This window comes from Hyperolius riggenbachi, chromosome 5, assembly GCF_040937935.1.
Source record: "Hyperolius riggenbachi isolate aHypRig1 chromosome 5, aHypRig1.pri, whole genome shotgun sequence".
Classification (NCBI taxonomy): domain Eukaryota; kingdom Metazoa; phylum Chordata; class Amphibia; order Anura; family Hyperoliidae; genus Hyperolius; species Hyperolius riggenbachi.
In genome coordinates, this window is record NC_090650.1 from 40,288,811 (window position 1) to 40,301,503 (window position 12,693).

General features: G+C 47.5%; 1 protein-coding gene across 3 annotated transcripts in view; it reads left to right on the top strand.

Moving 5' to 3' along the window:
• ADAM22 (ADAM metallopeptidase domain 22) overlaps nt 1-12,693 on the top strand; it is a 378,095-nt gene that overhangs the window by 62,658 nt on the left and 302,744 nt on the right. For all 3 annotated transcript variants that reach the window (XM_068235530.1, XM_068235532.1, XM_068235533.1), the window contains exon 3: nt 9,482-9,558. In XM_068235530.1, coding sequence (XP_068091631.1) covers nt 9,482-9,558 — 77 coding nt within the window. The remainder of the gene's footprint in view (nt 1-9,481; nt 9,559-12,693) is intronic.

Sequence of the window (12,693 nt, forward strand, 5' to 3'; positions counted from 1 at the left end):
ACTATTTGAACTTTTCCATAAGAGCCACCACAGAGGACTCTCACCTACCTGACCGGAGGTGTGGATTCCTCCTTAGGCTTTATTGGTGTTTGCAGAATCTTTGCAACCTGAATAGTGTAATTTTCCTGTAATACAAATGTATTGGTGATATATTGCACTGTTATTGGCTCCTGGTTTCTGTTTGTTCGTGTTTTTTCTGGTCCTGGAATTTTCTGGTCCACCTTAGTCACAATGCCAGTAACAAGCTGGTGTCACATTTGATTGTCCTTAAAACACACCTGAATTGTTTCTTTCATTTTTTTGTAGATGTGTGCAAACATGTGCAAATTCCAGCAACGTAGCAAAATCTGCTAATGAGGATAGGCACAGACAATGGGAACTCGCTCCTTACGCTGGGTTAGCAGATTTCACAAAGTGCTTACTATTACATAAGGCTGCATTAACACTTTGCAGTCTGTCAGTGAATCCGGTGCACAGAATGGGTGATCCCTGGGGAGTGTTAATGGATGGGCAGGAAACAGGTTTGGTGCAGAAAGGGTAGGGGCCACTGGAATTGCTACGCAATAGTTCATTAACTTCCTTAACGGTAGCCCCGAGTGAAGCTTGGCAAACACACAAAGGGAAATACTCACTCCCAAACAGTCCTCTGCTGCTTTAAAAAGCCTGCAGGCTGCTTATAAGCCAATAAGAAGTGCACACACACGTTACACCTAGTCTGCAGTGATTGCAGGGCTTCAATTGCATATAGACAATGGCTATATGACCGGCAGGGGGCACCAGCGTGCAGGATATTCCCTCTTATCTGCCCCCCTCCCCGGGCAGTGAGAGTTCCCGGGGCCCCAGGCTGGCTTGTGCACCATTGTTTTTAATTTTATTGTAGATTCCCATGCAGTTTAGTTAGGAGGGGGGCAGATGAGAGGGAATATCCTGCACGCTGGTGCCCCCTGCTGGTCATATAGCCATTGTCTATATGCAACTGAAGCCCTCTCCAACGATTGGCTGACCTGCTCAGCTTCTGCTTGATTAATCACTGCAGACTAGGTGTAAGCCACTTCTTATTGGCTTATAAGCAGCCTGCAGGCTTTATAAAGCAGCAGAGGACTGTTTGGGAGTGAGTATTTCCCTTTGTGTGTTTGGTAAGTTTCAGAGCAGTTGGGGACAGGCTCTTGGGGGTGGCAGCTCCAGGGCTTGACTGCGCTCACATATGGTGTTACATGCTGGTTCAGGGGCCCCGGGCAGTGAGAGTTCCCGAGGCTCCAGGCTGGCTTGTGCACCATTGTTTTTAATTCCGAGTGAAGCTTGGGCCAGAAATCTGCTACTCAGAGTGATAACCCCAAGCCTGACTTGTAGTAGCCGCTGGGAGGTATGTGCGGAGCCTGTGTGCAGCGGGCGTTTGTAACCCACCTCACCCGGGATCCAGACGCCGGCAGCCATTCTTCATCCGGTCCTTTGAGGGTCTTGATCCCTCTGGTGAGATCGCCAACATTTATTGTAGGGAGGGAAGGGGAATTTGCGGTGGCCACATCTGATATATTGCTTTCCGATTGTGGTGGTCACCATGGAGAAAAGGGGGTGTAAATATTGGGAAGGCCCCATCAAAGTTTTGCTTGGGGAGGGCCCATGTTGCACCTCTGGGTAGTAATAGTAATACTAATAATAATTAAAGTAGTCAACAAGTATAATAATAGTTTGCTATTTTATTTGTTAATACTTAATAGCATAATCTCTCTTGTGTGGTTTTAGAAGTGAATGTTGAACTAAGGAAGAAGCTAGAAGGATCTACCCTAATTAGCAGTTTAGTTATTTGATGCCAAGATTTTGAAAGGTTGTAAAAACAAAAATGGAAGCTTTCCTAATTGGGTCTACGATAATTGAGCCTAACTTGTCTCCAGTGGGCGAGTTGTAGAAATTTCTGACTACTCAGCATTTGCGGAGTATCTATTAGTCAGTGCAGACAGCTGCTGAACATTGTACGTGGTGTGATGTAGGCGACCAGAATGGGATTATTATACCATGACTATATGGTCTTCAGTGGAGTGCACCTAATTACTCATGACTTTTCTAGATGCACCTAGAACCTGTCGGTTTTGGAAGACCTCACAATGATGCTTGTTACTCTTGTGACCTTGTCATTCCTCTTGTAGTACTCTGCCAATCTGTCTGGTCACCCTGGATGAGCCCTTCTGTTATCTTTCATACCCACATCACTGCTCTCTGCCACTCTCCTTTGTCCACCACATTCCTCTTCCTGTCTCCACTCTCCAGTCAATCTTTCCAACTCCTGAACATCCTTCTCATTATCCCTGCAGGTCCTCCCCCTTCCTGAATGTCCCTCATAAGCCTGCTTAGATCCTATCACTTCTCCCTGTGACATCTTCAGCACATCAACCTTCCTGTAAAACCTCTGTCACTACTTACACCTCCTCTTCTTAAACTTCTGTAGTTCCTCCAGGTCACTTCTTACAGGCCTTCCACATGTCCACCTGTAAGTTGTCCACACTGTCACTTCGTAGAGGTCCTCCTTCATTCCACATTGTTGTAGGATCACCTCATTACTCTTCCACGCCTTCAAAATGTGCTTAATTAGTTAAAGTAAATCTGAGACAAATACAGCAAAAGGGATTTATACTTACCTGGGGCTTCCTCCAGCTCCCTGTAGTCCATTGGCTCCCTTTGAGTCAGTCTGGTCTTTTCCGGTCTCCTGCTGTCAGCCCCAGTAGCTGCTGACTACTGAGCATGCTCAGCTGTGGCCGCCTGCCTCTTTGGTCACGCCCCTGTGGCCGGGAGACATGTTTGCTATGGGGGTGGGCGGTGAGGGAGCAGTGCCGCTTTGGGGCACACTTGCTATGGAGGAGGGAGGAGTTAGTGCTATTTGCTATTGGGGGTGGGGGGCTGAATGGCACGCCTTTTCTTTGTTAAGGGGTGAATAGGGGGAATGTTATGGTGATCACTAGGTGGTCCCTGAAGTCCATTATCAGCTCAGCACAGAGCAGCCATAAGGGAGAAGAGCAAGAGGTAGAAGTATATCCGGCACTAGCCTGGTCTATATTTGCATAGCCTTACTCCACTCTACTTCAGTTTTGAGCTTGGTGTCACCCCCTCTGCTGGTAATACCTAGTGCGACCCGCACCACCCTAGTGACGCCACTGGCAATAACCAGGGCTGGACCCAGGGGTGTAACAATAGACCCTGCAAGGGATGCAGCCGTAGGGGTGCCCAGAAGCCACATAGGGGCCCGTGAGGGGAGAAGTTTATTTTCCCTGTCCTGAGAGCTGACAACTTAGGGCACGGAGTGAAAAAACTTTCTGCTTTCTGCACAATTGTTCTAATGACTGCATCTGCTCAGCCACTGGTAAGGAATCATACAAATTTTTCAGACAGAGATTTGTAGACAGTCCCTATTCAGTGTGCAGCAGCCACCAACCTCTCTACACCTCCCCAGGTGCTGTGTACTGTAATGATGCTGGAGAAGTCTGCAGAGCCAGTTCTGCTCCATCAGAGATGGACAGAGTGAGTGTAATAAGCTGAGGCTGGGAGCACACTCGTCTGTCTGTTTTCAGTATGCGTTTTCTGTCTGTATGCAGGGGCTTTGCTAGCCCCAAAGATCAGTGACACGTGCCCCTGATCTATTCTGGGGTGCCTCTTATGTCCCCCACACAGAGTAGAGGCACCCCAGCACCCAACATGGCACCACACAGTACCCAGCATTCCCCGCAGAGGCACCACAGCACCCAGCATGGCACTACACAGCACCCAGCATACCCCATACTCTCCATTGTTGTGTGCTGTGGTGCCATGCTGGGTGCTATGGTGCCTCTATGTGGGCATATCTGGTGCTGTGATGCCTTTATGGGGGCATGCAGGGAGATGTGGTTCTTCTATAGGGACATGCTGGGAGTTGTGATGCCGCGATGGCATCTCAATGGGAGCATGGGAGGGTGTGTACTAGAAGGTCAGGGAATGCTATGGGGGGTGGACTGGCAACAGGCCAGCTTACCCAGCAGAAAGCCGCTGCAGCAAAAAATGGGTGTGGCACAACCCCAAAGAAAGTGCCGTGAAAAAGTGGGCGTGGTGGCGATGTGCTGTGGGTGGAGCCAAATACTAGCAAAATGCAGGTAGTCCCTGGTCAACATACGAGGTAGCACACAGGTGCTGCCCTCAGTTTAGGTGGCGAGCTATAGGTGCTGGAGTATAGGTAGCCAGGTACAGGTGCTACAGTATATGTAGCCGGGTACATGTGGTGGCCTCAGTATAGGAAACGAGCCATGGGTACCATAGTATAGGTAGCCAGGTACATGTGGTGCCCTCAGTATAGGTAGTGAGCTTTAGGTGCTGCAGTATAGGTAGCCAAGTACAGGTGGTGCCCCAATATAGGTAGCGAGCTATAGGTGCTGCAGACAGTATAGGTAGTGAGCTATAGGGGCAGCAGTAGGTAGCTAGGTACATATGAGGTCTTCAGTATAGGTAGTGAGCTATAGGGGCATCAGTATATAGGTAGCCAGGTACAGATGGGGCCTTCAGTATAGGCAGCGAGCTATAGGGGCAGCAGTATATAGGTAGCCAGGTACAGATGGGGCCTTCAGTATAGGTAGTGAGCTATAGGGGCAGCAGTGTAGGTAGCCAGATAGTTGTGCCCAGGCTGCAGGCAGCAGTGACTTACCTCGTTCCTGCAACTCGGACTCCTCTCGCTGCACTCTTCTCCTCTCGCTGCCCGGGCTCTCCAACTCGCCGCATTCATGTTGCTTCTGGCGGCACCTCTGATGTCATTAGAGGCACCGTTGGTTAACCATAGCAACAGGACACTGACGGCAGCGACAGGAGGAGAGCGCTGCGAGGAGTCTGCGCAGGAGCAAGGTTCTGTAAGTTTGACGGGGGACCACCCGCTGCACCCGGGACCACACAGAGCAGGTCGGTGGCCGTCAGCAGCAGAGCAAGGCCCCCTGCCACCGTGAGGCCCAAAGCGGGTGCTTGCCTCGCTTGTACGCTGGCGGCACCCCTGAAGTGACGCTACAGTGAGAGACCTATAAAGGATACCATATTTATTTCCTTTTAAATAATGCCAGTAGCTTGGTTGTCCTACTTATTATCTGCCTGGTCCTGCTTCCACAGGGTCAGTATGAAGGGTGAGGGGCTCCAGATTCATTTTTGCTCAAGGACCCGTTGTACCCAAAACCATTCCTGGTGCCTGTAAAGGGCTTTAGCTTATGGTAGTGTCCTTGTCAACCTCCCCAGAGAGGGTGAGCGGAGGTATAACCAGCTCAGCCTCCTACCTCACCTTAAGTGGCATACCTCTAAAAATACCATATATTCCGGCATATAAGACGACCCCCCCCCCCAACTTTTCCAGTTAATATATAGTTTGGGGTACACTCGCCATATATGACTACCCCTCTTCTAACGCACACCAAATAAAAAGTAAAAAACATCGTATACTGGTGCTATGTTTGAACAGATACTGGTGCTGTACTGTGTGGCCCCCACTATACAACAGCATATAGGCGATTGACTGGTTGGATTGGTCAACTCTCCCTCCCCCTAAGCGGATTGGTCAGCTCTCTTTGTCTCCCTGTTTATCAGAGCGGTATGGAAGAATAGATCCTGCTGTGCCCATAAAACACGCCTCTTTCACCCCTCTCCCCCACCCTTGTATCCTGCTTACCTCCCTCTCTGCCTCTCAGATCTCGCACATGTGCACCTGCGCCGCTTCACTACAGTCCTCAGCAGCGAGATCTGAGAGGCGATAACAGGATAGGGCGTATCACCCGGCATCAATGACACCCGGCGTATAAGACGAACCCTGACTTTTCATAAGATTTTCAAGGGTTAAAAAGTAGTATTTTATACGCCAAAATATACAATATATAAATGAAAATGAGTTATGAAGATAAATGTACAGGAAGGAGTGAAGATAAATTTTGAAATTGCCTCAAGGAAGACACAAGGAAGTCCCTTGTAATTACTGTCCCCGGAAGCAAATCTACCATAGCATGAATTAACATGCCGTTTGGAAGCCATGCAGATAGAAATGACATAAAACGGAGCAGAGGGATCCTCCAGCTCTGACAATGTACATCTTGTCACCCAGTCCCCGGAGATTTCCCAGCACTCTTCTCGCCTTTTGATGGTTGCCGTATGTGTTCTCTCGGGAGAGAGATGTTCTGGCCGGGGACACCCTGAGAATGACACCATTGCTGCTGCAGTACCATTACCTCAGGAACTCGCAGACACTCAACAGCTCCTCAATAAATATTCAGCCCCTCAGGCTTTCCAAGACGAGAACAGGCACTGTCTTCTATAACACACAAGGCCGGATTTATACTTTTTCTGCTCCTAGACAAACTTTCTTGCAGATTCCCTTCCATGTGCAGCACCCCCACCCCCCATTCCTTGTGCAGCCCCCTCTTCCATATCTAACATTCATGTATAGCAGCCTCCTGATGTTGTATACATGTCCCTTGGGCTGCAGCTCCCTATTGTCATGTGTTGCTCCTTATTTGCAACATTTGTATTCCTTGCAGCCTCTTCCACGTCCAGCCGCCGCCCCTTGGCCAGCTGCCGCCCAAAGCCCGGGCCTTGGTGGACTTTCCAGAAATGTGGCCGTGACAAAACAGCTGCAATAGGAAGACACTCCACTAAAGAGGACCCGTAATGAAAATAACATAATGAATAAAATTGCATATTTTTTCTTACATTGTTCAGTTATAAATTATTTACTCAGTGTTTGCCCATTGTAAAATCTTTCCTCTCCCCGATTTACATTCTGAAATTTACCACAGGAGGCGACATCTTTACTGCTGACAGGTGATCTCTGTGCATAGAACTCTCAGTAAATGAACTTTCCACAGAGGGAGGTACTGCTTGCTTGGCAGTTATTTCCCACAATGCAATTGGGTTACACCAGCCTTTCTCAATCTTTTAGCCCTGAAGGAACCCCTTCAAATTATTTTCATATCTCAAGGAACCCCTGTGTTAACAGAGAGAGGGGATTTATTTTATAGTAGGATTGGTCATTAAAGTTACTATACATTTGGTCATGACAATTGTGAGAGGTTAAACTCTATATAATTGTAATATTTTCCATTGACAGGTCTACTTTATAGGACACCCATTTCATGCCCCCATATTGCACTCCCCGTTATAGTTGCCCAGTGTTGGGGTTTTCTCTTTCTTCTTCATCCACTGGGCACACATCCTTAGTTCTGACATCCCACATTCCACATTTTATTCATCACCAGTGTAATATATGTCCTGTGGCCATTGCACCAGTGAAGTGAAGGAAGATTAAAGATCGTAAACTCTGAAAAACTTGGTTGGTTAGAAAAATCAAGAGAAAAATCTACTGAATAGTTACATACAATGTTTTTTTCTGGTTGAATACAATTTCACAATCCATCACACACCATACAATTCTTGATAACATTGGTTTGAATTTTCCAACATGTCAAATCTCAAACAAATTGAAAAAAAAAAATGGGAAATTTGATTGGATTTCTTGGTCGAACACAAAAAAACCTTTCGATTTCTCTGGACAACCGATCATGTTTTTATTGAATTGGTGTAAAATTGGATCTTTTAATTGTATGGTGTGTGGTCACCTTTAGACTCAAACCTGATTCAAACCCCTGCCGATTATTTGCTGTGCAAACTGGCAGACAATACCTTTAATCTGAAATAGAAAATGTCAGTCACATGACCAGCACTGCAGACTACTGTCCCACGTACCGAGGACCCCATGTTGGGTGGCCGTGTTGTGTGGACACTGCCACCAATCCCTGGACTCCACAGCGATCATGTGGAGGCCTCGCCCATACCCAGTGTGAACGTTCTCACAGTGCCAGCTAGGACAGCCTGTATTTCCAGTCACAGACTGTGTTATTTCTAGAACTTTACAGTTTCTAGAAAAGGCAACTGGGACGAATGTATTTCTTTGGCATCGGGTAGTAAGCTAGTGGGTGTTTGCTGCATCTGTTTATCAGTCTCAAAATTGCTATTTCTTTCTTGTTCTTTAATTGCAGTGCAAATTATTTTGACATTTTAACAATCATCACTTTCTTTTAAGCATTTGAAAGAGAACCTGTTTTATGTTTAGCCATTTTGATACCTTGCAGTTACGATTGTCAATGATTAGTTTATTGATGGTTTTGGAGCAAACCTATCCTAGTGCTAATGTTCCTAGGCCAGTCTACATTTCTCAGAGTCCCTGCATGACAGAAGAAGCCATATAAAGAGGTGGGGCTTATATTTGAAGTGGTCCTGAACTCTTTTGCGCAGGACATAATTAACCCTGTATGTATTTAGAGAGTTTAGCCTGTTTACCCCCCCCCCCCCCACTCATCTGTGACTTATCACAGAGTAATCTGATCTCTCAGCTGTGTCAACTCAGGAATCTCTGCAGAGCAACTAATTTGTAAACACAGGATGTTAACCCTTTGTCTGCTTCTATGAAAGCAGAAAAGTGGACACACTGCAGGATTTGTATCAGCTGTAACCAAGAAATGTTTATTCTTTAAAGGTTATTATGCTGCTGCTTATCTTTTAGAGCAGAGATGAAGTTCTGAGTTCAGGTCCACTTTAACAGGAAGTAGGCAGAGAACCATTATAGTGCTTCTATCTGCAAACCTGAATCTTCTGAGGCTTGGGAAATGTTATTAAGTCTGTTTGGATAGATACACCGATAGAGGCAAGCATAGCTACTCAAGGTGTTTGAAAAGGTTGGTTCAGAAGGTAATACTTGAAATTTTACAGCTATTGTGAAAATACATGCATTTAAAATGTACATTTCTCCCAGTAAAATGCACCATAAATTATTTTCCTACCACGCTGTCACTTACGGTAGGTAGTAAAAGGCGACAGATTTTTGAACTAGTCCATATCTTCATGGGGGATTTTCAGTATTACCTTTTTATTCTTTACTAAAGCACTCCCTGGAAAAGATCTATACAAAGATGTCAACAAGCTTTTCTGCTTGCTTGCAGACTATTTTGACAGATGGACTGAGCAACTAAAGTTTAGCAAGTGCTTTTTTAAATAACTAACTGAGAATTCCCCATGAGGAGATAGGCTAGTCCACCACCTGTCAGAACTGTGAGATTTTTACTTCCTACTGTAAGTGACAGCAACATAGGAAAAAAAAGTAATTTAAAGTGCATTTTACTCTGGGAGAAATACAGTATCTATGCATTTTAAATTTTACATGATAGTTGTACTTTCAGCAGAATGGTGGATTTGAGAATTTACCTTGTTAATTTTTGGAGTTGGTTCTTCTTTAGAGCACTCCCATCTCACTATCAGCTGAGAGCTAGGTAAATCGGCTTTTTCACAGTGAAACATGCAGAGCACCATTGCAATGGCCTGGGAATCCACACGATTACATTCAGTCATGTCTGTATATGAAAGTTCAAATACTTGCAGCATAAAGAGATGGTTTGATGGCTGACAAAGATACACTTGAAGTAACTTCGATCTTCTCTTCTCTCTGCAGTCTGCCCATGTTGCTCAGGCCAGCTTCCAGATTGATGCTTTTGGATCTACGTTCATCCTGGACGTCGAACTGAACCAGTAAGTATGACCTTGTCACCCCGGGAACAACAACTTCCTCCCGGCTGATAATACTAACGGTTACGGTTACAGGGAGATGACTGGGGAAGCTTTGATCTGTGGAATTCATCTTGACTGCTGAGCAATTACTTATCATTTTGACATGTAGTTTTCAGCGAAGGTGATTATGTAATTCTTTCATCTTGTGTCAGTGTCTCCTCCCCGGGTTGAGGAGAGGTTTGCTTTTATCTGGCAGATCTGCTCAGGTTTGATCTGCCGTTTACCACTGTTAAATTTCGCCTAAGCAGTGCATTAAGAGCCCATATCTGACCTAGCGAGAGAGGCGATTGCTGATAAGTGTTTTTGCATTATTAATAGGCTGCTGTGAGGACGTCATTGAAGGGAGAATGTCGGCCCTGCATAGGCCGAGGGGGAAACGTACCTCCGTAATACTATCTCCGTCCCTGGAAAACCTCAATTATTTCCTGGCTTCAGCAGGGCATCGGTGCGAGAAATTCTGCCCAGAGCTGTGAGGATTTACAGCTGCAGAATGTAAACTACTAGATTAGATTAGATTATATAATATATATTAGATTATATTAGATATATATTAGATTATATAACAGAGATAATACAGCCACTGTGCAACTAGGAAAGGCTGCAGTAAGACAGACCACATTAGAACAGGTATAGGAACTTATAGGATAGAAGAAATAAGGCTGAAAATTTGTTAGTCTCCTTTAAATATAACACCCTGGGATACTTAAATAAAAATGGTCATTTTTAGGCATAGGAGGATAACAGGGGACGAGTCCTGCGTGAACGCGGGTGGACGACGTCCACTTACTTTTTCCTCACCCTGGCTTGTGTGGAGGGGAGCAGTGCAGAGAAGGAGAGCTGTGGGGAAGGGCTCTCCTTCTCTGCTCTGCTCCCCTCCTGCTGCAGGGGGGGGGGGGGGGGACACCTGGCTACCTGGGGACATATACCCCTGCCAAAATATACTGGGCACATATCCCCCTGGCTACATATACTGGGGACATATACCCCTGACTACATATACTGGGCACATATACCCCTGACTACATATACTGGGCACATATACCCCTGACTACATATACTGGGCACATATACCCCTGACTACATATACTGGGCACATATCCCCCTGGCTACATATACTGAGCACATATACCCCTGACTACATATACTGGGGACATATACCTCTGACTACATATACTGGGCACATATACCCCTGCCTAAATATACTGGGCACATATCCCCCTGGCTATATATACTGAGGACATATACCCCTGCCTATATGTACTGGGCACATATAACCTGGCTACATATACTGGGGACTACTACACACCTGGCTACTTATGGAACATGTACACCTGGCCACCTATTCTGTGGACATCTATACACCTGGCCACCTATTCTGTGGACATCTATACACCTGGCTACCTATTCTGGGGACATTATACACCTGGCTACCTATTCTGGGGACAACTATACTCATGGCTTCTTATACTGGGGACACCTGTAGACCTGGCTACCTATGCTGGGGGTACCTATTTTGGGGGAACTGCTGTCAGATTATCTGCATTTTTGGGGAACTGCTGTTAACAGATTAAGTGTATTTTGGGGAACCGCTGCCAGATTATGTATTTTTGGGGGACCACTGCTGCCAGATTACATGTACCGTATTTTTCGCCGTATAAGACGCTCCGGAATATAAAACGCACCTAGGTTTAGAGGGCAAAAACCAGGGAAAAATATATATACTAAACCTGGTGCGTCCATGTTCCTGGAGCGTCTTGAAGATGTTCTCCCCCAGTTGGTATCCTCCTATGTCCCCTTCTGTCCTCCCAGATGTCCCCAGGTGTTCCTGCTATGTTCCATGTGTCTGTTTCTTCCCCGTGTCCCTACGGTCTCGGCCATGTCCCTGCTCTTCTCCCCCATGTCCCTGCTACTTGCACGTGTCCGTGCTCGATGTTTGAATAAATACAGTGTAGTCCTGCTGTATATCCACTATGTCCCTGCTATGTCCCCGACTACTAGCATTTGTCCCTGCATGATGGTAAGTTTATATAGTGTAGCGTTGCTGCATCCCCGCTGTCCTCCCCCCCCCCCCCCCCCCCTCCTGTTGTCAGCTGCGTCCCCCGCTATGTCAGCCGTGTCCCCGCCGTGCAAGCCGTGTCCCTGCTATGTCCGCCGTGTCCCCTCTATGTCCGCTGTGCAAGCAGTCTCCCCGCTATGTCTGCCGTGTCCCCGCCATGCAAGCCGTGTCCCCGCTATGTCCGCCGTGTCCCCGCTATGCCCGCCGTGTCCCCGCTATGTCCGCCGTGCAAGCAGTCTCCCCGCTATGTCTGCCGTGTCCCCCGCTACTAGAATTTGTCCCTGTATAATGGCAGAGGTGTAAAGTGTAGTGCTGCTGCAGGCTCTTACCTCTCCAGCAGCGCCCGCGGGGATTGCCGACCTCTTCTCCTGCTGACTTCTCGCTCTAGTGACCGCGGCTTGTACTGACGTCAGTACAAGCCGCGGTCACTAGAGTGAGAAGTCAGCAGGAGAAGAGGTCGGCAATCCCCGCGGGCGCTGCTGGAGAGGTAAGAGCCTGCAGCAGCACTACACTTTACACCTCTGCCATTATACAGGGACAAATTCTAGTAGCGGGGGACACGGCAGACATAGCGGGGAGACTGCTTGCACGGCGGACATAGCGGGGACACGGCGGACATAGCGGGGACACGGCTTGCATGGCGGGGACATGGTGGACATAGCGGGGACACGGCTTGCATGCCAGGGACACGGCTAACATAGCAGGGACATGGCGGACATAGCGGGGATGCATCAGCTACACTTTACACATTTACCAGCACACAGGGACAGATGCTAGTAGCAGGGGACAGAGCCGCGGTCACTAGAGCGAGAAGTCAGCAGGAGAAGAGGTCGGCAATCCCCGCGGGCGCTGCTGGAGAGGTAAGAGCTTGCAGCAGCACTACACTTTACAACTCTGCCATTATACAGGGACAAATTCTAGTAGCGGGGGACACGGCAGACATAGCGGGGAGACTGCTTGCACGGCGGGCATAGCGGGTACACGGCGGACATAGCGGGGACACGGCTTGCATGGCGGGGACATGGCGGACATAGCGGGGA